Source organism: Aotus nancymaae, unplaced genomic scaffold, assembly GCF_030222135.1.
Source record: "Aotus nancymaae isolate 86718 unplaced genomic scaffold, 86718_ANA_hifiasm-v0.15.2.pri h1tg000067l, whole genome shotgun sequence".
Lineage (NCBI taxonomy): Eukaryota > Metazoa > Chordata > Mammalia > Primates > Aotidae > Aotus > Aotus nancymaae.
Genome location: NW_026988482.1, coordinates 23,272,319 through 23,296,783, shown reverse-complemented (window position 1 = coordinate 23,296,783; position 24,465 = coordinate 23,272,319). Strand labels below are relative to the sequence as shown.

Below are 24,465 nucleotides of genomic sequence, written 5' to 3'. Positions count from 1 at the left end.
ACCTGAAGGTTGGGTCTGGAGTTGGAGTAGTCTGGAGTTGGAGTTGGGTCTGGAGTTGGGTCTGGACTCTCATCTCCTCTTTGTCCTCTTTCCTGAACTGTTTTGGATGCACTCCTAAGGCCTAGATTTTCATTTTGAATTTCCTGGCCTGCCCTCCACTTAACCTGACTGTCCTGTGTCAGGTGGCCTGGGAGTTCCAGCAAGTGGAACCTAGCCCGGTGCTTACTAGTTGGTGACCATGGTTAATTTCTCATCTCCTGGATCATTTTCTCTACCATGTGGGGCAGAACTTCCCAGTGTTAATACTGGAAGAGTGGTCAGAGGAGAGCAGGGAAGAGAGATTGGAGGAATGGTTGATAAATGTTGCTGGGGACCTCAGTATAGGGATTGGTGGCCAATCTGGATCCCTGGTACAGAGAGTGCTTTGGGCAGCACTGGTGTGTCACTAGGGCTGGGTGCATACCCACACACAGCCCGGGGATAACTTCCACAGCCATGGGCAGAGCTCAGGCCACCAGTGGTGTGAATGGAGAGGCAGTGATAGGGAGGGGTCTCCCACAGGTGGGAGGTGCAGTGGGGCATGTGTATGACCTCTTTTCAGAGGGGAACCATGACCCTTGATCTGGACTAAATGGCCATGGGTGGCTTTGTTTGCCCTGGTAAACAGGAGCTTTGGGCTGGTATTCAGTCCTGGTGTTGGAGTATTGCAGGTCTGACACATTGTGGATAACCTACTCCCCTTTGAGAGCTCAGGGGGCAGCTGTATGCAGGGGCTGCAGGTGGGGGCTTGTTCACGGGTGCCTGTACAGAGCTTACTGGTCAGAACCTGTGGAGCCAGGAGTGTTTCCCTTAAGACACATTTCCTTGGAGCCTGGGCTCAGTCTTGGGCAGTGAGCATGGGCTAAATGCCCCCCACCCCAGTACTCAGCACTTGATCCCTCAATCACTCTATCCTTGGTGAGTAATGGCTCCCCAGAATGGCATGGGATGGAAAGACCCCTGCACTTAGAGTGTCCACACTCCTCATAGGGCAGGAGGCCCCATATCTGTGTACAGATGAAGGGGGTTGTGGGGTTTGGGAGTCCCAGTTTCCTCTGGGGTGAGGTAGGTTCTGAAGGGTGTGCACTTAGATGAATGGATTTGGGGAGGGAAGGATTCTGTGCATGTGGAGGGGGCTCCCACAAACTGCAAAGGCAGGAAAGCCAAAGTGGGTGAGGGACTGGGGCAGACTGTCCTGGCTGGGGTGGTGATGGGTGTTGGGGAGTTGCACAGAATGAGGTGGCGGGTCCGGGGTGCCAGGTGGGCGGTCTCTGAGGTCAGAGGCTAAGGGTGAGGGATCCAGGGAGGCATTGCTATGCTGGTGCAGACAAGGTGCTAAGCTGTGGTGGGAGGCAGTGATAGGGAGGGGTCTCCCACAGGTGGGAGGTGCAGTGGGGCATGCATATGACCTCTTTTCAGAGGGGAACCATGACCCTTGATCTGGACTAAATGGCCATAGGTGGCTTTGTTTGCTCTGGTAAACAGGAGCTTTGGGCTGGTATTCAGTCCTGGTGTTGGAGTACTGCAGGTCTGACACATTGCAGATAACCCACTCCCCTTTGAGAGCTCAAGGCAGCTGTATGCAGCGGCTGCAGGTGGGGACTGGACCAGCACCTCGACTCAAGTGCTGGAAGTGGGAGTGGAGGAAAAGGAGTGACCTGAGGGGTTGGGGAGGGAGAATGTGAAAGGCACAGAGCCTGGAAGATGAGTGACGGGAGGCCCTTGATAGCAAGTGGGAGATGGGAAGAGGGTGTCTGTACGTCTAGGGCAATAGCCAGTGCGGATGACCTGAACCTCAGCTTTTGGATGATGCCTGTGTGACAGTTTTGCCTCCCAGGAAGCTGTGCCAATGGCCTTGAGCTAAAGTCCTCCAAAAGTCCTAATAGGATAGGCCAGGTTCTGGATCCTGAGTTAGCCGTAGGCATGCCAGGGTGTGAAGGGCCCTGCATAGGGGACAAATGGGCCCCAGGAGAGAACCCTTCTGCCAGCGTTTCCTTCTGCAGAAGGCCCAGATGTTTGCCAGTGAGGGAGCCCAGACTTGCCCAACGCTTCCCAGCTTGGGGTGGGTCCAGGTCCGGGTCCAGGGCTGAGAAGAAAGGAAATAAGTGAGCCCTTGCTTGTGCGCCTCTGCAGCCCAGGTGCCCTGCCTGCACAGCCCCACTAGAGGTGGTAACACCCTCACTTGCTGGTGAGCAAATAGGCTGGGGTGGGGGTTGGTGTCAGGTTACATGGCTTAGCTGATGGCGCAAGCCAGGTCCAAAGCCCATGCTCTTCTCAAACAGCCAGAGGTGGGGGCCGGAAGGAGGGATTGGCTGCTGGGGAGTCTGGTGGGCAGGGCCAGGTGCGCAGGGAAGAAACAAGGCGCCCGGAGTTCAGGTAAAGAAAGTTGAGGGGGATGACCATTGGAGCCGGGGAAGGAAGGGAAAGGGAGCTCCGGGCGCGGGGCGAGGCCAGGCGCAGGCAGAACGGGCCGGGCAGGTGAGGGACCCGGGTGCGACCCGGCTCTGGCGGGGCGGGAAGAGGCCGGGGCGCTGTTCCACCAGCACTTGCGGGTGCGGAGCGCGACCCCCCGCCTCGGCCCCTCGCGACCGGGAAAGCTCCCAGTTCCAGTTCCAACGCAGCGGGCAGGTGAGGCCAGCGGGGCGGGGCGGCCCTGGCTCCAGGGGTTCCCTCCTCACCCCCCGGGCGACTCGCGTTGCCATGGCGACACCGGGGTGCAGTCTGTCCCCCGCCCTGGGTCGTGCGGGAGGGGTCGGGTCCCCCGCCCTCGGCCGACGCGGAGCCCGCGGGGCTGGAATGCGGGGTCCCAGGCGGCTCGGGGCCGCGCGCCCGGCTCTCTCGGCTGCTTCCGGCCTGGCCCGGGCCGCGGGCGGGGGGAGGGTGGCCCGGCGGGCGAGGGGGAAGGAGCGGAGCCGGGCCCGGCCGACGCGGCTTTGTCTCCTTTGTTCCCGGCGGTGGCAGCGCCGCGCGGGAGGGGCGGGCAGCGGGCGCAGTTTTCCGCCCCTCGGTCTCCGGGTAACAGCTGCGGCTCCGCCAGACCCGGGGGGAAGCCGCCGCGCGCAGAGCCCGACCCGGAGCGGCCGGCGCCCGCCTCGGCGCGCGCATCCCGCGGGGCCCGGCCGGGTGGTGAGTGCGGGACTCGGGGCCGGGGCGGCGAAGACCCGGGCTCCTCGGGTGGAAAGGGTCGGGGCCTCAATGCAGCCGGGCAGGGGCGGCCCGGGTGAGTGGTGGGCGGTTTCGGTCCTGAGAGTTGGGACCACACTCTCCGCGCGAAGGGAAACTCTGGCGGCTCCGCCTGGAACGCGATTGGGAGACTGAGGAGGTGGAGCTGCTCCTCCGCGCCCCCTCCTCGCCGCCACCGCCGCCGGGGACCGGGCGGCCCCTTCCCCGCCCTCTCAGGGCCACAGATGGGGTCCTCGCCTCGGGGTCCAGGGGCTGGGGAGGGTCGAGGACGAGCCGAGTGGGGAGGTCGGGGCTTCCCCTCAGTAGCAACAGCCCTTCCTGGCTGCTTCGGGTGGGACTGACAAAGGCAGACCTCGAGCCTCCCGACCCCTAGAGGGGGGCCCTCCTCCACACACACACACACACACACACACACACACACACACACACGCACACACACACACTCAGTGGGTGATCCATGAGCGCCTTGGGTCATCGCAGGTGCCTGGTAAATGGTGGATCTCCCCACCCCTCCTCAACACACAGAAAACAGGGCGGGCAGCGGACTCCACTGCACTGTCAATGAGTAACTCACCTCTGTGGTGCACCCTGGGAGCTGAGCAGGAGGGCGAAACGGGAAGGCCGGTTTCCCACTGACTGGCAGGCAGAGCAAATGTGGGCTGTCCTAGGGTCCCTCTGCAGGTGCGGAATAGCGGAGTTTGTGAGCCCCTTTTGTTGGCGAGGACAGCTCCACGGGGGTCTGGGAGGTGCCTGCTCTGCAGACAGAAGTTGGGCAGTCTTGGGCTGGCTCAAAAGGCTCAGAGCAGGGTGGGCCTGGAAGAGACTCCAGGCAGGCCTGGGCACAGGCAGAGTGAGGCTTTGGCTGTGAGCCTGAGCAGGGCCTCAGATATTGGGAGTGGGCAGTAGATCCAGGCTGTGTAAGTTGGGGATGTGAGGTCTGGTTCTAGATCAGCCTTTTCAGTCTATCCTGGACTGGTCATTAATAAAAGTGGAGCCAACGTCTAAACTTTGAGAGATCAAGTGGCTTAGAGGGGGTGTGGGCCCCCTATCTCCCCTACTTGTTGGGTTTCCTTGGCTGTGAAATCGGAGTTTGTTCGCCATGCAGGGAGCATCTGCTCTGTGCTGATGTCTTTGCAAGTTGCTGGGGCCTCCAAATCAGAGCCGTACTCCCTTCCTTCAAGGAGCTTCAAGTCCAGAGTAGGAGGGTGGAACAGGGAGAAAAGTGACTCCAGTTGGCATCACTAATGCCAGGCACACACTGCATCAAGTTTACGGTCAGAGCAATCTTGCCTCCCATTGTACAACTAGGAAATCTGAGGCTCGGAGAGCCTGAGGCAGAGCGGCCGTGTCTGTCAGCGTGCTGGGTAGGTGTGTCCATTCCGTCCACCACATGTAGCAGCCTCTTCAGGAGCCTGGAGGACAGAGGAGGCTCCCCAGGGAGATGATGTTTGGGTAGGAGTTAATGGGACAGAGAGGGAGTGGGCATTCCAGGCAGCGCAAGAGCCTGTGCAGCCACTGGAGGAGCGGAAGCAGCCTGCAGTTCAGGCCGGCAGGAACGAAGGGCATGTGTGGGGGAGCACTGGCATGGATCGGGTGGGAGAGGTGTGGACTAGAGGGGTGGGCCTTTATCCCTCCCGCTCTGGGGTGCCCCAGAGGCTCTTGGGGGAGGGGTGTACTCCAATTCTGCTCAAGGAAAGTCCTGAGAAGTTGGGAGTGGGGGAAGGCTAGATTGGAGGAGCTGGGAGCTGCTCAGTGGCCTGTGGCAGAGATTAAGTGAAATCCATGTGCCTGAAATGGAAGAGAAAAAGTCACTGCTCTTCTTTCTCTCCTCCTTCTGCCACCCGTGGTATGTGGGGAGGAGCAAGTGGTGCTAGGTCCTGTTTCACAGGGGAACTGTGATTGTAGAAGCCTGACCGCTCTCCCTGGAGTGGGTCAGCGGCTGACCTCCCATGTGGCCTGGCCAGGAGCTGTTCTGATCCCGCCCGTTTCTTCCTGTTGTCTCCTCATTCAGTGTTTTATTATTATTATTATTTTTCATCTCCCAAGGCTCTGTCATCCGTCAGTTCAGTTTTGATTTCACATTTGGGGAGTGGTTTCGTTGCTGCCCCTTGAGGGCTGGAGAACTTTGGCACGCAGTAGGCTCTGAGCAAATATTTGTAAGCAAGTGGGAGTGAATATTGGTCTAACTATAGTACCCTGTGCCCAAGGCCCATCCCTGGCATGTGGTGGCAGGAGAATTGAACAGTAGCCTAGTGCAAGAGGTGGCCTCTGCCCATCCTCAGGTGGACTCTGTCTTCCCAGGGGAAGAAACTTTCTTTCCTCATCCCTTGAAACTAGGTAGGGGGCTCCTGGGCAGCCCGGTCTTGCCACAGTCCTGGGATTCTGGCCGGGTTCGAGACTTTCCCTGCTGTCCCCTTCCTCCCACCCCCTTGGGTGGCAAACAGAGGCAGCCTTGTTCCTGCTCCCATAGAGCTGCCCTGTTTTCTGCACACTAAAAATGGAAACCCCCAAGCTATTTTGGGAGCAGTGCCCAGCCAGGCTGTGACCACGGCCCCCCTGCTCCCACAGGGCTGTGACCACAGTGTCCCAGCTTCCACCAGTCTGCTGGACCCTCCCTGAGCCTTGTGGCCAGCCCTCTTCACTCCGGGGCAGCCTCAGGAGTACCCTGCTCTGGCCTCTGCTGGGATGAGCTGACTGGGAGAAGCAAGCACTTAGGATATTTTGCACAGACAGCTTGGCAGCTGGGTGATGGGAGGGGCTGGGCAACGTGGCCTGGGCACAGGCAAGTAGGGGAAGTATCTCCCAGTCTGAGATGCATTGTCTGTCCCAGCACTTCACCAACCTTGGTGCTCCTGGCTGGGGACGACTGGGGAAGGTGGTGTTGCCATAGTTTCTTGGTTCAGGGACTCAGGAGCCTCAGCTGGGGCCCAAGAAGGGGTCTATGTGGAGAACAGGCACTCCAAGTCTGGGGAGGTCCTGGGGATGGGCCTGGGAACAGCCAGGTATGGCGCCTTCCTCCAGGACACACCCCACTTTCCTCATATCTTGGGCCCTGGCACTATTCTGAACTGCAGGAGAGGAAATGGCAAGAGATGGCCTGGCTTCTACAGCTCTCTAGTACGTGGGGCTGGAACTAAGTACTCTCCAACGAGAGGAGTGTGTGTGAGTGTGCGTGTGTAGGTCTAAATGTGAGTGGTGGTGCGAATGTCTCTGGTGGGTGAGTGTGACGTGTCTGTGTGGAGTGTGTGTGCGTGCAGTGTGTGTGTTTCTGTGTGGGGGGTTGTCTCTATATGGACATGTCTTAATGCAGTGTTTGAACATAGGTGGCTGTGTCTGTGTGTGTCACTGTGCTGTGTGTATAGATGGCATCTGCACCTGTGTGTGTGTGTGTGTGTGTGTGGGCGTATGCATGCAGGGTGGGCGGTGTGTATGCATCTTGCAGTGCGAGTGCCTGTCTGCCAAAGTGCTGGTGGCCATTTGGGCTGGGACAGCCCCTGGCAGTGTAGAGGGTGTGTGCCTGGGTGCCTTGACAGGGTGGAGTTTAAGCAGAGAGAGGGACCTCACAGGGAGAGGGCCATGCTGGGGGCCTGGCTGGGCCCTGCCAGCCATGGGGCTCCTTCCTAGCTGACCTTTCCCAGGCCCCTTGGGTGCCTGGCTCTGCTGCCCTCCCCCTCCTCGTGTGGGCTCCGAGGAGGCGTCCTCTGTGGAATGTGTTTGGTGGCTGGGGGCCAGGCTGGGCCCAGCTCCACTGGCAGGCTGGGCGGTGGGGAGGGGGTGCTTCTGTGCTGCCTCCCTGGTGGGGAGCCCAGGACTCCCACGTGCCTGCAGCCCAGGCCCTGGCTTTACATTCTGCTTTCCTCCCTGCTAGGTGACTCCCACACGGGTCATGCTGTTATCTCCTGATCCGGCCACACCTGCCAGGTGAGCCTGACCTTACACTGAGATATCTAGGAACAGCATGATTCCTACCTATTCTGAGGGCTCTGGGTGGCGGGGTGCAGCCCTTCAGGCCCCAGCTCTGCCAACTGGAGCCTCCCCCTACTGCCACTGTCTTCAGGCCTGTTGGTTCTGTGGTTATTACCCTTCTGAATTCCTGGCCCGAAAGGCCCTGCACCCAACTCTCGCCTTCCTCTAACATTCTGCTGGCTCAGGAGACCTCTCCCTCCTTCCTCCTTCTGCCCGGGAAACCCTCATCCATGTAGAGCTTCTCCTTTCTTGGGGTCTGGGCCCCTCCTTCCCATCACCTTCTTTCCTGCCCCATCCAGACCCTGCTTCCTGGGCATGGCCCCTCCAGCCCCTCACCCTCTGATGTGGGGGGATGGTGAGTGGGGTGCAAGTCTCCTGAGAGAATAGCACTTGGGGAGAATGAGCAGTGTTGTCTAGGGAGACTGTCTCCTACCTATTTCTGACCTTGTTCTCGTGTGTGGTCCTGGAGTCATCCTGGACATAGTGCCCGTCGAAGAAACCTGGTCCTCCTCTGCTCGCCCTCTAGGTTAGAAGGGGCATCTTGGTAATGCCATGGTCCTAGCCCTTACCAGTGGCCCCAGGGTGCTCTGGTGGTCATGTGAGCCCCACTCTCTCAACCTCTCTCCCTGCCAGGTGACCATGCCTGCCCTGGGCCCAGCTCTTCTCCAGGTGCTCTGGGCCGGGTGGGTCCTCACCCTCCAGCCTCATCCACCAGCTGCTTTCACTCCCAATGGCACGTATCTGCAGCACCTGGCAAGGGACCCCACCTCAGGCACCCTCTACCTGGGGGCCACCAACTTCCTGTTCCAGCTGAGCCCTGGGCTGCAGCTGGAGGCTACAGTGTCCACCGGCCCTGTGCTAGACAGCAGGGACTGCCTGCCACCTGTGATGCCTGATGAGTGCCCCCAGGCCCAGGCTACCAACAACCCGAACCAGCTGCTCCTGGTGAGCCCAGGGGCCCTGGTGGTGTGTGGGAGCGTACACCAGGGAGTCTGTGAGCAGCGGCGCTTGGGGCAGCTCGGGCAGCTGCTGCTGCGGCCAGAGCGGCCTGGGGACACCCAGTATGTGGCTGCCAATGACCCTGCTGTCAGCACGGTGGGGCTGGTAGCCCAGGGCTTGACGGGGGAGCCCCTACTGTTTGTGGGGCGAGGATACACCAGCAGGGGTGTGGGGGGTGGCATTCCACCCATCACGACCCGGGCCCTGTCGCCGCCGGACCCCCAAGCCGCCTTCTCCTACGAGGAGACAGCCAAGCTGGCAGTGGGCCGCCTCTCTGAGTACAGCCACCACTTTGTGAGTGCCTTTGCGCGCGGGGCCAGCGCCTACTTCCTGTTCCTGCGGCGGGACCTGCAGGCTCAGTCTAGAGCCTTTCGTGCCTATGTGTCTCGTGTGTGCCTCCGGGACCAGCACTACTACTCCTATGTGGAGTTGCCTCTGGCCTGCCAGGGTGGCCGCTACGGGCTGATCCAGGCTGCGGCTGTGGCCACATCCAAGGAGGTGGCGCATGGGGAGGTGCTCTTTGCAGCCTTCTCCTCAGCCGCACCTCCCACCGTGGGCCGACCCCCATCGGCGGCTGCTGGGGCATCTGGAGCCTCTGCCCTCTGTGCCTTCCCCCTGGATGAGGTGGACCGGCTTGCTAATCGCACACGAGATGCCTGCTACACCCGGGAGGGCCGTGCTGAGAATGAGACTGAGGTGGCTTACATCGAGTATGATGTCAATTCTGACTGTGCACAGCTCCCAGTGGTGAGTTCCAGTACTGCCTCACCTTTCCCCCTCTCTGAGGCCCCTCGCCAAGCATTTGCAGCCAAGGAGCTGCCCAGAGAGTGTGAGGGCAGCTGGTGGTAGCAGGAGGATGATCAGGTCAGCAGATGTTAAGTGCTTCCTGTGTTGCCTGGGCAGTGGAAGGGTACCTTACCACAAGCCTGGCCTGCGGGTGGCAGAGAGCAGTGCCCAGAAGGGCTTGGACCAGGATGCTGGAGGAGTGATACTTGTGTTAGTGGACTGAGAGAGTGTTTGGGGTTCTTGGGTAGGGGCAGGGACATAGAATGGTGGAATGAGACCTTTGGTTCTTGAGCAGGAGAGGGAGGTGAGGTCGGGATTGATGAGCTGTAGCCTCAGGAATGGATAAAAAAGGGAAGAAGCTGCATGCAGGGGGCTGAGTCAGTGAGAGGCAGGAGAGGGCCCAGGTGAGCGGACTTGGAGCTGGAAAGCAGGCTGTGAGAGGCTTTGGAGAAGTGGTCCAGTAGCAGGCTGACCACATAAACTGGTGGCAGTGCTCCCAGGCCAGGGATGGGAGAAGGTGGGGCCACAGGCAATGGTGGGGATCAAAAGAGGGGAAGGAGCCACTGCTAAGTGTCCAAGGACTGGAGCAGTGCTGGAGATCAGTCCACTGTGATAGGACTAAGTATGTTCCTGGGGGGATGTTGTCCAGGGAAGGGTTGTCAGGGAGGGCCCAGAGAGACTGGGGACAGGGATGAGGTTGTCCCAGGAGGGCCAGCAGAGAAGACACAGTTGTTTAGGGAGAGCTATCAGAGTGGCTAGGGGAGGGAATGAGGTTGTCCAGGGAGGATGGGGCCGAGGAGGTTATCCAGGGAGGGCCTTCCTGATGCTTCTTGCTGCCTATAGGACACCCTGGATGCTTATCCCTGTGGCTCAGACCACACGCCCAGCCCCATGGCCAGCCGGGTCCCGCTGGAAGCCACACCAATTCTGGAGTGGCCAGGGATTCAGCTAACAGCTGTGGCAGTCACCATGGAAGATGGACACAACATCGCCTTCCTGGGTGATAGTCAGGGGCAGCTGCACAGGGTGAGCCCACAGGAAGTACTAGCCCCTGCCCTAGAGTCTGGAGGGAACAGGTTGCTAGGGACCCAGCCTGGTTTAAGCTATCCCTGTGACCCCTGGGCCAGGAGAGATGACCCGAGCTCCTCTTCCCAGGGCTGGGTGGCGTTTCCCTGTGACTTTCCTCCATCCTGCCCAGGAGGAAATTCTATCTGTAAATTACTTTGACTGGGTGGAGGAGGGGAGGGCTTTGGGCCTCTGGCCATGGACTTGGGTCCCAGAGCCTGTGGTCTCTGATCCCAGGTCTACTTGGGCCCAGGGAGCGATGGCCACCCATACTCCACACAGAGCATCCAGCAAGGGTCTGCCGTGAGCAGAGACCTCACCTTTGACGGGACCTTTGAGCACCTCTATGTCATGACCCAGAGCACAGTGAGTGCCAGGCACAACCCAAGGCATAGCTGCTGGGTGGGGCCTCTGCGTGGGGCCAGGGATCCACTTGTGGGTGAGCCACTGGTGTTTGGATTGCTGGCTTCAGATCCTCTTTGTTGTCACAGCTTCTGAAGGTTCCCGTGGCCTCCTGTGCTCAGCACCTGGACTGTGCATCTTGCCTTGCTCACAGGGACCCATACTGTGGGTGGTGCGTGCTCCTTGGCAGGTCAGTGTTCCACCGACTCCCGACCCCATCTGAGCCTCAAGCCCACAGTGCTCCCACATAATTGTCCTGTCCGGAATTCCTGACCCTTGGCCCTTGACTCTCAACCGCTGATCCCCAGACACCCTGATTCCCCACCCCCATCCTCTGCACTGGGCATTAGTGCCCTGCCAGGCCAGACACAGGAGCCTGTATCATGCCAACTCTAGGGTCCTGCCCAGGTCTTTCAGATCGTAGGAGTTCCTACCCTCTGAACTCCCAGTGGCCTGTGAGGGTCACAGATAGACACTGGTCATTCTCGCTCAGGTGCAGTCGCCGTTCTGAGTGCTCGAGGGGCCAGGGCCCAGAGCAGTGGCTGTGGAGCTTCCAGCCTGAGCTGGGCTGCCTGCGAGTGGCAGCCATGAGTCCTGCCAACATCAGCCGAGAGGAGAGGAGGGAGGTGAATGATCAGATAGGCAGGGCCCTGGTGGGGAGGGCTCTGGGCGTCAAGGTCTGGGTAGAGATCTTGGATTCTGGTGTCAGACACGCCGGATACCACATGGCCTCACACAAGTTACTTCTTTTAGGAGCTCGGTTTCCCTGTCTGTTTCTAACTCAGGCCAGAGGGTGTGTGGGGAGGCTGAGGGCTGTTGACTGCTGGTGCCTGCCCACATTGGGTGCCCCATAAATGTGAGCCCTGGTCTACTGCCCACTAACCCCGACAGTGTGTCCCTGGCTCTCTTGGCAGGTTTTCCTATCAGTGCCAGACTTGCCACCCCTGTGGCCAGGGGAGTCATATTCCTGCCACTTTGGGGAACATCAGAGTCCTGCCCTGCTGACTGGTTCTGGTGTGATGTGCCCCTCCCCAGACCCTAGTGAGGCCCCAGTGCTGCCAAGAGGAGCCGGTGGGTGAGAGAATGGGCCAGCCCCTGCTCCAGGGGATTCGGTGGGGTTAAGGTGTGAATCCAGGCAAAGAGCCATGAATGGATGCCTTTCTCTGAGTCCTCCCACTCCCCAACCACCTGAAGCCTCCATTCTGTGCCCTTGGACTGTGTTCCCTCGCCCTGGGTTCTCTTCCCCATTCGGGGGCTCAGGATGTCAGCTCTGGGTCTGAGCGCACCTCTTAGCTGCTCAGCCCTGGCCCTCTCTCCCCTCTCTGCAGACCATGTCTCCATGAGCGTGGAACTTAGGTTTGGCACCGTTGTGATTGCCAAAACTTCCCTCTCCTTCTATGACTGTGTGGCGGTCACTGAGCTCCATCCGTCTGCGCAGTGAGTTCCTCGCCCTGTCCCCAGGCCTGGGCTGCCCCGTGGCGACCCCTGCCCCATGGCTGTGCTCTGTGCAGGTGCCAGGCCTGTGTGAGCAGCCGCTGGGAGTGTAACTGGTGTGTTTGGCAGCACCTGTGCACACACAAGGCCTTGTGTGACTCCGGGCCCATGGTGGCAAGCCGTCAGGTGAGTGTGACTCTGGGCTGGGCCATACGGGGGTTGGGGGGGTCCCAGCGTGAGAGTTTTTCTCATGGCTCGGGGCCTGTCTGCCTATGTGAGGCTCTGTCCTGAGCACTGGGGCCGCTGTGTGTGATGGACTCCCTGGAGAACGGCCGCCGATACATCCCGCCTATTTTGGGAGAGGGCGCTCGTGGCTGAGAGGCAGGGGAGTTCTGGCCTTCATGCCCACCTCGGCACAGACACCCCTGGAGCCTTTTCCCGCAGTGTTCTCCTATGGAGAATTAATGGGCTGTTTTTATTTTTCTTTTCCTTGGTCTCCTTTCCTCTTAACATACCCTGTGCCTGCCTGCCTTCCTGCCTGCCTCCTGTCCCGCGCCTGCCTGCTGAGCGGCCCTTCCTGTCTTCCTCTGCCTCCCCCTTCAGAGCCCGCTTGTCTCCCCAGCCCCTCCTGCAAGAGATGGACCCAGCCCCTCCCCACCCACAGCCCCTAAAGCCCTGGTCACCCCTGCTCCTGACACCCTTCCTGTGGAGCCTGGGGCTCCCTCCACTGCCACGGCTTTGGACATCTCACCTGGGCCCAGTCCTTCCGTGCTCAGCCCCTGGGGGCCGTGGACAGATCCCGGCCCCATACCTTCCCCCACCTCCACAGAGTCACCTCTCTATGAGGAGCCCTCCCCTTCCAGCCCCTCAAATGGGCCTGGAACCGCTCTCCCTGCCCCCACTGACTTCAGACCCACAGACATACCTGAGGACCTCTCGGCCTCCCCGCTGTCACCCTCAGAGGCAGCAGCAGTGCCCCCTGCAGACTCTGGCCCCAAGGCCCTTCCTCCCACAGTGCCCCTGGACCCGTCCCCTGCCACTGTTCCTGCCACCACTTTCCCAGGGGCCATGGGCTCCGTGAAGCCTGCCCTGGACTGGCTCACGAGAGAAGGCGGCGAGCTGCCCGAGGCGGACGAGTGGACGGGGGGTGACGCACCCGCCTTCTCCACTTCCACCCTCCTCTCAGGTGATGGAGACTCAGCAGAGCTTGAGGGCCCTCTCGCCCCCCTCATCCTCCCGTCCAGCCTCGACTACCAGTATGACACCCCCGGGCTCTGGGAGCTGGTGAGGCCCAGCCCAGGAAGGAGGCCTCAGGGGAGGGGATGTGGGGAAGACGCCACCCCTAGCTTGTCTGGTGATTCTGCACTGGGAGGGAGTGAGGGGCAGGGTGGGGTCTGCAGCCCCACACCGGCCTTGCCCCTGGAACCCGGTAAGGCAGAGGGCCGAGCTGGGCAGGGTGGGCTCCATAGACTGCCTTGCCCTTGGTGCCTGCAGGAAGAGGTGACCTCGGGGGCAAGCTCCTGCCCCTGTGTGGAGAGCGTTCAGGGCTCCACTTTGATGCCGGTCCATGTGGAGCGGGAAATCCGGCTGCTAGGCAGGAACCTGCACCATTTTCAGGTCAGTGTGTCCTGCCTGCCACTGTCCTTGCGGCCTCCTTACCTCTTGACAAACTCTGTACAGGCCCTGGGGAGCAGGAAGAGGGCAGAGTCCCAGGGCCCAGTCCCACCCAGAGGCTGTGCTGGGGGATCTGCTGGGGGAGCTGCAGGACTCCCTGGGCCCAGCTCCTGAAGCTGCCCAACAGCTGTGTTCTCTGCCCTCAGGACGGCTCAGGAGACAATGAGTGTGTGATGGAGCTGGAGGGCCTCGAGGTGGTGGTTGAGGCCCGAGTCGAGTGTGAGCCGCCTCCAGATACCCAGTGCCATGTCACCTGCCAGCAGCACCAGGTGCAGACCATGAGTACCTGGGTGGGCGTGGGTGCGCCGCACTGGCCACAGCCTGGCTGCCAACCGCAGCTGGCTGCACCACATTTTCCAGGCCCACACTCTGACCCTGTGGCCCTGAGGGAGTCTACGCACCCATTTCTGACTTCTGACCACGTGCTTGCATCCCAGCTCTGATCTCTAACTTGAGACACCATGGGGTCCACATACTCCAGTTCTGCCTCTGCCTTCCAAACTGTGGCCCCATGGGGTCTCTCTGACCCTATGCTCCTAACTAGTCGTTTTAGTCCTTTCTCTGACTGTCCCCTTCCCAGGCCTGATGCTTCCCCCAGTGCTTGGCTCTGACCCCACTCCCATTTCTCCAGTTCAGCTACGAGGCTCTGCAGCCGGAGCTGCGTGTGGGGCTGTTTCTGCGTCGGGCCGGCCGTCTACGTGTGGACAGTGCTGAGGGGCTGCATGGTGAGCCACCTGCGGGCTGCCGGGCTGCGGTGGTAGCAGGGTCCTCCCTGGCCTGCCTCTCACGTGCATCTCTGCCACCCCCAGTGGTACTGTATGACTGTTCCGTGGGACATGGAGACTGCAGCCGCTGCCAAACCGCCGTGCCCCAGTATGGCTGTGTGTGGTGTGAGGGGGAGCGTCCACGTTGTGTGACCCGGGAGGCCTGTGGTGAGGCTGAGACTGAGGCTGTGGCCACCCAGTGCCCAGCACCCCTCATCCACTCGGTTTGTTGAAAGGCTGGCCATCCCTCCTCACTGCTGCTGTTGGAGGGAGGGTGTGGGGGCCCAAAGGTGGGAAGTTGGGCAGCCTTTCCAGGTGAGTAGAAGTGAGCAGTCCTTGTCCCGGAGCAGGTGGAGCCACTGACTGGGCCTGTAGACGGAGGCACCCGTGTCACCATCAGGGGCTCCAACCTGGGCCAGCATGTGCAGGATGTGCTGGGCATGGTCACGGTGGCCGGAGTGCCCTGTGCTGTGGACACCCAGGAGTACGAGGTCTCCAGCAGGTGAGCTGGCTGCACCCAGCAAGAAGCATGGCATTCCCTGGGACCTTTGTGGTTGGCTTTGCTGCTCGGGGCCTCCCACCCACCACTCATCCACCCCCTCTCTCCCTGTTCCTTGATTCTGGCCACAATGCCAGAGTGCTGGGATTGCCACTGAAGCCCCTGAGCACCCACCAGACCTGTAGGTTCTTGGCATGGGCTGCTGGGGTATCCTTCCTGGGCCTGTCACTGCCCAGAGCTGACTGGTGGCTCTGCTTCCCTGGTCTTCTGAGGGACTGTGGATATATTAATAGCTGTGGCAGCACGGCCCTCAGATCAAACAGATATGCTCAGGGGCTGGCCTTCTCGCCAGGTATTGCCCTGGGCCGCCAGGCTCCTCAGAAGGGTAGACTTAGGGCACACCTGCCAAGGGCCAGGCTCCACTGTCACCTCTGGGGACCCCCGCTGCCTTCCTGGGGCTCACTGCTCACCGAGATTCTGGGTTATGGTAACCTGGCCAGCGGTTGCAGGCCCCAAAGTTGCACATGCAGGACACTCCTAAGGAGATGCTCACAAGCAGCAGGGCCCAAACCTGGCTATCAGGGTAACCTGCAGACCCTGCCCCAAACCAACACAGAGCAGATCCCAACTCCCCCTCAGACATCTGGATTCAGGAGGCCCACAGTGGGGCCCCAAATCTGTGTTTGAAACAAGGAACCACTCTGCTAGAGCGTGGAGTTTCCCTTGAATGTGTTATGAACGAGAGCTTCAGGTGACTATCTAGACTGTTAATGTTCCAAAACCATAAGGCTAAAGTGATTTATGGAGCAATTAGCATATATTCTGTCCGGAGCCTCCCCTGCGTGGCTCACATGTCACTTGTCTTCCTAGTGTTCGAAACAACTGTGACAATGCCACTGAGTTGAGCTGCTGCAGGCTTAACATTCAGGAAGTTAATTTGCCCAAGCTTCTGTTTTCTGGCTAAGAACCAGCATTTTCTTAGACAGTTCACTTTCTCTTCACGTGTATTCCTCTATCTAACTAGAGGCTTTCAGGGACTCTTTTTCCTGAATAAATCAAGTTTCTACCATGCTTTGAGTGGGTACTGTGAATGTGACATGGCAGAGGATGTGGGCGGCTGGCTGTGCCCACTCACTAGCTCAGCAGCTCGCCCCACAACCAGACTGACAGAGCCCCTTTGTAAATTTGTGCCACAGATAAATTATTCCTTGTTGGAGGCCTCTGGTGTTGAACTTAAATGATCAAAACTACAAATATTAATTCTCAGATACCAAGGCCTTTTGATGTGTCATAAAGAATTTCCTTCAAAGTGAGAGAGGGTCTCTGTTAATCTTGTGGAAGATGGGGAGGGGAAGATCACCTGACAGTGGGGCAGGGAGAGGGGCTGCCAGGTAAGCTTGCGGGGGGGCCCTCGGTGCATCCTGGCACCCCATAGCCTGCCCTGTGCCCACAGCCTCGTGTGCATCACTGGGGCCAGTGGGGAGGAGGTGGCCGGTGCCGCAGCAGTGGAGGTGCCAGGAAGAGGACGCGGCATCTCAGAGCACGACTTTGCCTACCAGGTACCTGACTGCTGAGCTACCCCCAGCTGCCAGTGGACCACCCCCTCTGGCGGCTCCTCTCAACCCATCTGGCTATGCCTTGGTGGGGTTCCCAGCCCTGGGCCATCCTGTCTCTCAGGTGGTCCCACCTCCCTGTTTCTGGTCTGATGCTCATCTCTCTCCCTGTCCTTCCCACAGGACCCAAAGGTCCATTCCATCTTCCCGGCCCGCGGTCCCAGAGCTGGGGGCACCTGTCTCACCCTGAATGGCTCCAAGCTCCTGACTGGGCGGCTGGAGGACATCCGAGTGGTGGTTGGAGACCAGCCTTGTCACTTGTGAGGGCCACTTCCTCTTCCTGCAAAAATCCATGTGGTCCAGGGGGAAGATGGAGGGGGCTGGGATGCTGGGGAGAGCAGAAAGGGGAAAGGGCCAGTCTGTTCCTTCTGAGAGTGGCCAGACCCTCCCTAGCTGGCTGTCGTGGGAGTGCACCTCCAGAGACACCTGGTGGAGACTGCAGTCAGCGCTAGAGGGAGGACAGCTGGGGCCTGAGTGATCTGAGATTCCCCTGCCTGCACCCCTCCATTCATTCCCACCTCCCCTCCCAGGTTGTCGGAACAGCAGTCAGAACAGCTGCGGTGTGAGACCAGCCCACACCCTGTGCCTGCCACGCTCCCTGTGGCTGTGTGGTTTGGGGCTACGGAGCGGAGGCTTCAACATGGCCAGTTCAAGTACACTTCTGACCCCAACATCACCTCTGCTGGCCCCACCAAGAGCTTCCTCAGGTGCTGGGCCAAGGACGTGACTGCATGGCAGGTGGCAGGGAGATCTTTGCAGCTCCACTCTGTGGGGGTTTTTAGGGCTTTATGTTGGGGTGCTGAGAATCCCATGCTGCTGGTAGGGGCGAGGGGTCGTGTGGTTTGGGGCTGGGGCTGAGCTGACCTAGCTGGGGCTGGGCTGTGCTTTAGGTCCAGGTCACGTAAGCCATCAGTGGCTCATGGTCTGTTTCAGTGGAGGACGTGAGATACGGGTCCGTGGCCAGAATCTGGATGTGGTGCAGACGCCAAGAATTCGAGTGACTGTCGTCTCAAGAATGCTGCAGCCCAGCCAGGGGCTTGGACGGAGGCGCCGCTTGGTCCCGGAGACGGCGTGTTCCCTGGGACCCTCCTGCAGTGGCCAGCACGTGGGACACCTTTGGGTACCTCCATACTCTCCCCTCACCCCACACCACATCCCGGGGACAGCCAGAGCAGGTGCCAGAGGAGGCTCTTCCCATCTTTGCTTGGCCCCCTCATCTTTGCCTGTCTTCCTTCCAGTTTGAGGAGCTGTGCCACGTCAACTCCTCCCAGCTTATCACGTGCCGCACACCCGCCCTCCCAGGCCTGCCGGAGGACCCCTGGGTCCGGGTGGAGTTTATCCTCGACAACCTGGTCTTTGACTTTGCAACACTGAACCCCACACCTTTCTCCTATGAAGCCGACCCCACCCTGCAGCCACTCAACCCCGAGGACCCCACCATGCCGTTCCGGCACAAGCCTGGGAGTGTGTTCTCCGTGGAGGTACTGCTTCTACTTGGACCTGGCAGGGCTCCGAGACCCTTCCCTTGGCTGGATAGCACTGCTGTGTGTGGCAGAGGCTGAGACAGTAGAGCAGGGGCTGGTGGATGGACATGGCTCCTCGTCCTTGCTGTGGTGGGGCAGACGGGGCTGGCGGTGGGTTGCCTAGCTTAGCATCTGGCATGGCCTTGACTGCTTGGCTGGTGGCCGGCGTCCTGATGCGTTCCATGGCAGGCTCTGGAATGACTGCATTCATATGTTTGGCCTGTGCAGTAGCTGGGTAGCGTGGTCCATGCAGGCCACTGGGCTGACGCTCCGTTGGCAGCCTGGCTCACATGGATGTGTGCTAGGCACATGTCTTGGACATACGCAGTGGGCAGCGGATGGGCATGCGGGCAGACCACAGGTAGATACACCCTCATTACCTACCTGGTGAGCCATCAGACACAGAGTGGGGCTCCGGCTTTGTTAGGTAACTGGGCAGGATTTGGGAGACAGTTTTATGTTCTCCGGATTTTTCATTCTGGAGAGGAAGGATAAGGAAGGCCAGAGAAGGGTGATGAGGATTAGCATGGAGGATACCATGTGACTGGCCTGCACACAGGGGAAGGGTGCTGAGAGGCTGTCAGCTTGGCCCTGCTGCTGGGAGTGGGTCCCAGGGTCCTTCCCACATTTGGGGAGGACAGGATCTGAGTGACTGATCGGTGACCCTCTGTTCCAGGGGGAGAACCTGGACCTTGCAATGTCCAAGGAGGAGGTGGTGGCCATGATAGGGGACGGCCCCTGTGTGGTGAAGACGCTGACCCGGCACCACCTGTACTGTGAGCCCCCCATGGAGCAGCCCCTGCCACGGCACCATGCCCTCCGAGAGGCACCTGACGCTTTGCCTGAGTTCACGGTCAGTGGGCAGGTCCCTGGCCGGGCGGGATTGACCTGGGCTGAACGCTCGCTCACAGGCGGCTCCCGACACAGGTGCAGATGGGGAACCTGCGCTTCTCCCTGGGTCACGTGCAGTATGACGGCGAGAGCCCTGGGGCTTTCCCTGTGGCAGCCCAGGTGGGCTTGGGGGTGGGCACCTCTCTTCTGGCTCTGGGTGTCATCATCATTGTCCTCATGTACAGGTGGGTGCAGCCAGATGTGGCTGGGCTGGGGCAGGTCATGGGATCTGGCTGGACTGGGAAGGGACAGACTGGGCTAGAAGTCAGCAGACTTTCTCTGTAAATGGCTAGAGAGTAAATATTTTAGGCTTTGCAGGCCAAGTGGTCTTTGCTCAACAACTCAACTTTGCTACTGTGGCACACAAGCAGCTGGGGCGACGCGTCAACACACGGACGTGGCTGCATTCTAACAAACCTTTATTTATTAAAAGAGGTTGTGGGACAGATTCCACCCGGTTGTGGTTGGCTGATCTCTAGGCCAAACTGCTGGGCTAGACAGGGCCTGGGTGTGTGTGACTTGCTCAGGAGGGGACGGGCTGAATTGTACGGGGCTAGGCTTCAGCTTGGCTGACATGGCTGGGTTGGATGGTGCTGGATGTAGCCAGGGTATGCCTGGGGCTAGGTCAGGCAGGGCTGGGCCAGCACGACCCAGTGAGGGTCTTGGCCTCATCTGGCTGTCCCCTCCTGACCCTGGTGCTGAGCAGGAGGAAGAGCAAGCAGGCCCTGAGGGACTATAAGAAGGTTCAGATCCAGCTGGAGAATCTGGAGAGCAGCGTGCGTGACCGCTGCAAGAAGGAATTCACAGGTGCGGCCGGGAGAATGGGCCCTGCTCTCCAGGCTCTGTCCAAACCTGCTCCCGTCGCATGGGACTGGTGCCCAAATCTGGCTTCTTCTGCTTAACAGACCTCATGACCGAGATGACCGATCTCACCAGTGACCTCCTGGGCAGTGGCATCCCCTTTCTTGACTACAAGGTGTATGCGGAGAGGATCTTCTTCCCTGGGCACCGCGAGTCACCCCTGCACCGGGACCTGGGTGTGCCTGAGAGCAGACGGCCCACCGTGGAGCAAGGGCTGGGGCAGCTCTCTAACCTACTCAACAGCAAGCTCTTCCTCACCAAGGTGCCCCCACCTGCACCTTCCTGGCCCGCCCCTGGCCCTGCCCCTTCTCCAGGGCATGGTTTCCAAACCCGCCCCTCTGTCTCCCTAACCCCATTCTCCCATTCCTCTCTTTGAGTGCAGTTCATCCACACGCTGGAGAGCCAGCGCACCTTCTCGGCTCGGGACCGCGCCTACGTGGCATCTCTGCTCACTGTGGCGCTGCATGGGAAGCTTGAGTACTTCACCGACATCCTCCGCACCCTGCTCAGTGACCTGGTTGCCCAGTATGTGGCCAAGAACCCCAAGCTGATGCTGCGCAGGTTTGTGTGGCTGCTGGGGCAGGGTGGGCCCTGGATAGCTGGAGCTGGGATGGGACCTCGGGTTGGGGGTCTGCAGGATAGAGAGGCCCGCAGTCCCACCTGCTGACCCTGGCACTCCCCTTTCCTGTCATCTCAGGACAGAGACCGTGGTGGAGAAGCTGCTCACCAACTGGATGTCCATCTGCCTCTACACCTTTGTGAGGGTGAGGGGCAGAGGTGGACAGGGCTACCATCCACAGAGGGTCAGGCCCTCCAGACCTCTAAGCCCTCAACCACCATGTAGCTTGGACACTTGCCCCTAACTCCTGCTTAGCCTGTCCTCAGTCCCCTTAAGCCCATGTCCTGTCCCCTTCCCTGGTGTGCGTCATGTCCCATAACCTCTGTCACCTGCCAGGGGGGCCCCTAACTGCCTGCACTCCTCTAGGACTCTGTAGGGGAGCCTCTGTACATGCTCTTCCGAGGGATTAAGCATCAAGTGGACAAGGGGCCAGTGGACAGTGTGACTGGCAAGGCCAAATACACCCTGAATGACAACCGCCTGCTCAGAGAGGACGTGGAGTACCGTCCCCTGGTGAGGTTGTGCATGTGTGAGTGGAGTACTGTTCCCTGGTGAGGGTGTGTGTGTGTGTGGCCTGCAGTGTGAGTCTGAGGTGAGGGTGAGGGTTGAGGGTACGTGGGTGTGTGGGGTTTGAACACCAGCTTCCGATGTGGGTACCTGGATGGAGAGCAGGGCTGACCTCTGGCTGGCTGCTGGAGAGAGCCTGTCAGACTAGCTTAGCAGGATAGCAGCTTAGGGCAGACCTTGATGATAAGGGCTCTGGGTGCCCCAGGCTAGGGATGAAACCCAGGTAGCCACAACCAGGGTTTGAGAGGAGCCAGCCTTGCCCTGGACGTGGGCTTGAGCTGTGCCAGGGCCTGACCCTGTCTGCCTGGCCCTACCAGGGATGCGGCCTTGCCCACCATGCCAGCCCCACTCTGGCAAGCACTTCTCTCCAGGTTCGCTTTCCCCTCAGTTATGCACGAGGATTCCTATGGGAAACCCCCATTCAGGCCTGCTGAGCCCCTCCCCTGTCAGATGGGTGGCAATATTTGCTCATGCAGGCTTCCCAAAGCTCCTGCAGCCTGACCCATTCAGCCAGGAACCTGGGGACTGGTGTTCACTCATGTTTTTCTGCCTTTTACTCCATAGTCATTTATAAGTGCACCATGCTAGGTGCTGGGGTCACAATGGGGAGGAAGCTGCTGTCCCTGGGGAAGGCAGGCAGGTGAAGAGATGAGAGTTAGGGAATGTGTGGTGTGTGGGGTTCGGAGGCAGCGGCTCCCATGAGTTGTCCCTGCCCTCGGCCTGTGTCTTGATCATCCTGAGTGTTCATGAATCCTGACGGCTTCTGTGTATCCTGCATAGACCTTGAATGCACTATTGGCTGTAGGACCTGGGGCAGGAGAGGCCCAGGGCGTGCCCGTGAAGGTCCTGGACTGTGACACCATCTCCCAGGCCAAGGAGAAAATGCTGGACCAGCTTTATAAAGGAGTGCCTCTCTCCCAGCGACCAGACCCTCGCACCCTGGATGTTGGTGAGGGCATGGAGGGCCCCTGCGGACCTGAGCCAGTGTTGGGCCTGGCATTGCCTTGCTCTGCAGGGACAGCTCATCACTCAGGGTGGGTAGGATGCTGCGAGGCAGGCAGAAGCCGGCTCTGGAGCATCTTTGTTGGACAGCCTCTCACCTGGGGAGGGGTCCCTGCTCTCGGTCTTTGGAGAGTTTGAGTAAGGCTGCCCCGTGTTGGAGGGGCTGGTGTTCTTGTGGAGGAAGAGATGGGCTTCACTGTGGGAAGGGTATCCTGCCAGCCTCGCACCCAGTCCTGCCTTGCCCTTGCAGAGTGGCGGTCTGGGGTGGCCGGGCACCTCATTCTTTCTGACGAGGATGTCACTTCTGAGGTCCAGGGTCTGTGGAGGCGCCTGAACACGCTGCAGCATTACAAGGTGGGAGGGGTGGAAGCTGGAGGAGGGGCTTGTGGGGAGGGGCTAGTGGAGGGATCACCAGCTGTGCTCGGCAGGTCCCAGATGGAGCAACTGTGGCCCTTGTTCCCTGCCTCACCAAGCATGTGCTTCGGGAAAACCAGGATTATGTCCCTGGAGAGCGTGAGTACCGCCCCTATCATGGCCCTCTGCCCCTGCTGTGCCCAGCCCTGAGTCATGGCGAAGGTCCTTTGGGCCTCAGGGCAGGCTTGTGCCTATTTCCTTTTTGCCCAGGGAAGCCCTTAACCAGGTGCCCCCACCCCTGGGAGAGCTGGCAAGATCCAGGGGGCCTGGGGAGGTGGCACCTGGGGAGCAGTGACAGCTGTGGGCTCTTGCCACAGGGACCCCAATGCTGGAGGATGTAGATGAAGGGGGCATCCGGCCCTGGCACCTGGTGAAGCCAAGCGATGAGCCAGAGCCGCCCAGGCCTCGGAGGGGCAGCCTTCGGGGTGGGGAGCGTGAGCGTGCCAAGGCCATCCCTGAGATCTACCTGACCCGCCTGCTGTCCATGAAGGTGGGATGGGGGCTGCCAAGGTGGTGGGGCCTGGGCTGAGGGGGAGCAGGGCCACTCATGGGATTTGGGGGTGTCTGAGTCTGGGCTGCTGCTGAGGCCCCCTTGCTGATGGCACCTCCCTGCTTCCCCTTCCCTCAGGGCACCCTGCAGAAGTTCGTGGATGACCTGTTCCAGGTGATCCTCAGCACCAGCCGACCTGTACCGCTTGCTGTTAAGTACTTCTTCGACTTGCTGGACGAGCAGGCCCAGCAGCATGGCATCTCCGACCAGGACACCATCCACATCTGGAAAACCAACAGGTGGGGTGGAGCCGGGTGGGCTCGAGGTGTGTGTGTGGGTCTTCTCTTCTGCCTCCCCAGCACACTCATTGGCCATGCTTGCCCTACCCACAGCTTGCCTCTGAGATTCTGGATCAATATAATAAAAAACCCGCAGTTTGTGTTCGACGTGCAGACATCTGATAACATGGATGCGGTGCTCCTTGTCATTGCACAGACCTTCATGGATGCCTGCACCCTGGCCGACCACAAGCTGGGCCGGGTGAGTGAGTCTAGGATGGACGCGGAGGGGGATGGGTGAGGGTGGACAGTCCTATGTGTGCACTCAGATTCCAGGCTTTTCTGAGAATTTCAAGGAGAGGTTAAGGGGGAGATGTCTGACATCCCCAGGCCAAGGCTTCGTCCCAGGGGCTCCCTGGAAGGTGGCAATGCCTCAGTCTTAAGGGATGAGCAAGAGGAGGGGGCATTGTGTGCCAACTCACAGGTGAAGTTGTGGGCAGCAAGTGCAGCCTGGTGTGGCTGGCTGTGGCAGGATCACTCCTGGGGCAGTGGGAGCCACAGAAGGTCTGGGGACGGGGAGTGGTGTGGCCAGACCTGAGAGTTTGGTGGAACATTGTGGCTGCTGTGCATGGATGAGCTGAGTGAGGGAGACCCGAGAGGGTGCTGTGCTGTCTTCCTGACAAGCAGTGGCTAGGTTCAAGCTGAGCAGGAGGGTGCAGGGCAGGCAGAAGCTGAAGGTCGGATGTGGAGGATGAGGAAGAAGGAGGGGTCACATATCCCTGGGCCTCTGGCTATGGTAAGCTTAGACTTGGAGGAGGTGAGTCTGATGTTTGTGGGGTTTCCAGGTACAGACATGAATTATTCAATCCTGGAGCAGCTCCGGGCTGCTGGGTGGGTTTGATTTCTTAGGGTGCTGGAGGTATCTGCCTGCCAGTGGGGAAGTAGGGAAGAGAGTCCAGGGGATGTCATGGTTTGAGGGACGTGCGACGAGGGGAGCTGGGAAGCACAGGAGACTGAGTGGTCTGAGCCATCCAGGAGCACAGAGTTTGGGAGTCTGTTGTCACAGCAGTCAAGGCCAGGAGTCCCCTGACATATGAGGTCCCCAGGGTGTCTGCTTAGGTGTCCAGCGGGCAGGGCCCTCATGTGACTCTGCAGGTCCGTGAGTGGGGCTCTGCTTAGCCTAGACCCCCAGGTCTCAGTTGGCTTGGGACCTCTTGAGAGATGCATCCCTACCCCTCTGGGAAAAATCAAAATTAGCTGGGTACGGTGGCTCACGCCTAGAATCCCAGCACTTTGGGAGGCTGTGGTGGGCAGATCACCTGAGGAGCTGAGGAGTTTGAGATCAGTCTGGGCCACATGGCAAAACCTCATCTCTACAAAAAATATGAAAATGAGC

The 24,465-nt window shown here is 59.9% G+C and overlaps 1 protein-coding gene across 5 annotated transcripts in view; it reads left to right on the top strand.

Annotated features, from left to right (window-relative positions):
* The first annotated feature begins 2,315 nt into the window (after nt 1–2,315).
* The window catches only part of PLXNB1 (plexin B1), a 28,916-nt gene continuing 6,766 nt past the window's right edge, over nt 2,316–24,465 (top strand). The window contains exons 1-33 of one of the 5 annotated variants that reach the window (XM_064367042.1): nt 2,436–2,517; nt 7,091–8,934; nt 9,817–9,999; nt 10,276–10,404; nt 10,530–10,630; nt 10,934–11,066; nt 11,355–11,511; nt 11,769–11,877; nt 11,952–12,060; nt 12,478–13,158; nt 13,369–13,491; nt 13,695–13,817; nt 14,180–14,273; nt 14,358–14,536; nt 14,663–14,814; nt 16,265–16,370; nt 16,548–16,684; nt 16,955–17,131; nt 17,358–17,544; nt 17,663–17,905; nt 18,624–18,800; nt 18,875–19,023; nt 19,545–19,645; nt 19,744–19,961; nt 20,082–20,260; nt 20,397–20,463; nt 20,685–20,831; nt 21,666–21,834; nt 22,138–22,241; nt 22,316–22,400; nt 22,619–22,791; nt 22,930–23,090; nt 23,184–23,331. In XM_064367042.1, the coding sequence (XP_064223112.1) occupies nt 7,741–8,934; nt 9,817–9,999; nt 10,276–10,404; nt 10,530–10,630; nt 10,934–11,066; nt 11,355–11,511; nt 11,769–11,877; nt 11,952–12,060; nt 12,478–13,158; nt 13,369–13,491; nt 13,695–13,817; nt 14,180–14,273; nt 14,358–14,536; nt 14,663–14,814; nt 16,265–16,370; nt 16,548–16,684; nt 16,955–17,131; nt 17,358–17,544; nt 17,663–17,905; nt 18,624–18,800; nt 18,875–19,023; nt 19,545–19,645; nt 19,744–19,961; nt 20,082–20,260; nt 20,397–20,463; nt 20,685–20,831; nt 21,666–21,834; nt 22,138–22,241; nt 22,316–22,400; nt 22,619–22,791; nt 22,930–23,090; nt 23,184–23,331 (6,195 nt within the window). In that variant the 5' untranslated portion in view covers nt 2,436–2,517; nt 7,091–7,740. Of the gene's footprint in view, nt 2,416–2,435; nt 2,518–4,920; nt 6,340–7,090; nt 8,935–9,816; nt 10,000–10,275; nt 10,405–10,529; nt 10,631–10,933; nt 11,067–11,354; nt 11,512–11,768; nt 11,878–11,951; nt 12,061–12,477; nt 13,492–13,694; nt 13,818–14,179; nt 14,274–14,357; nt 14,537–14,662; nt 14,815–16,264; nt 16,371–16,547; nt 16,685–16,954; nt 17,132–17,357; nt 17,545–17,662; nt 17,906–18,623; nt 18,801–18,874; nt 19,024–19,544; nt 19,646–19,743; nt 19,962–20,081; nt 20,261–20,396; nt 20,464–20,684; nt 20,837–21,665; nt 21,835–22,137; nt 22,242–22,315; nt 22,401–22,618; nt 22,792–22,929; nt 23,091–23,183; nt 23,332–24,465 lie in introns of those variants that run through there. The other 4 variants (XM_064367040.1, XM_012467634.3, XM_064367041.1 and 1 more) reach the window with 4 other exon arrangements.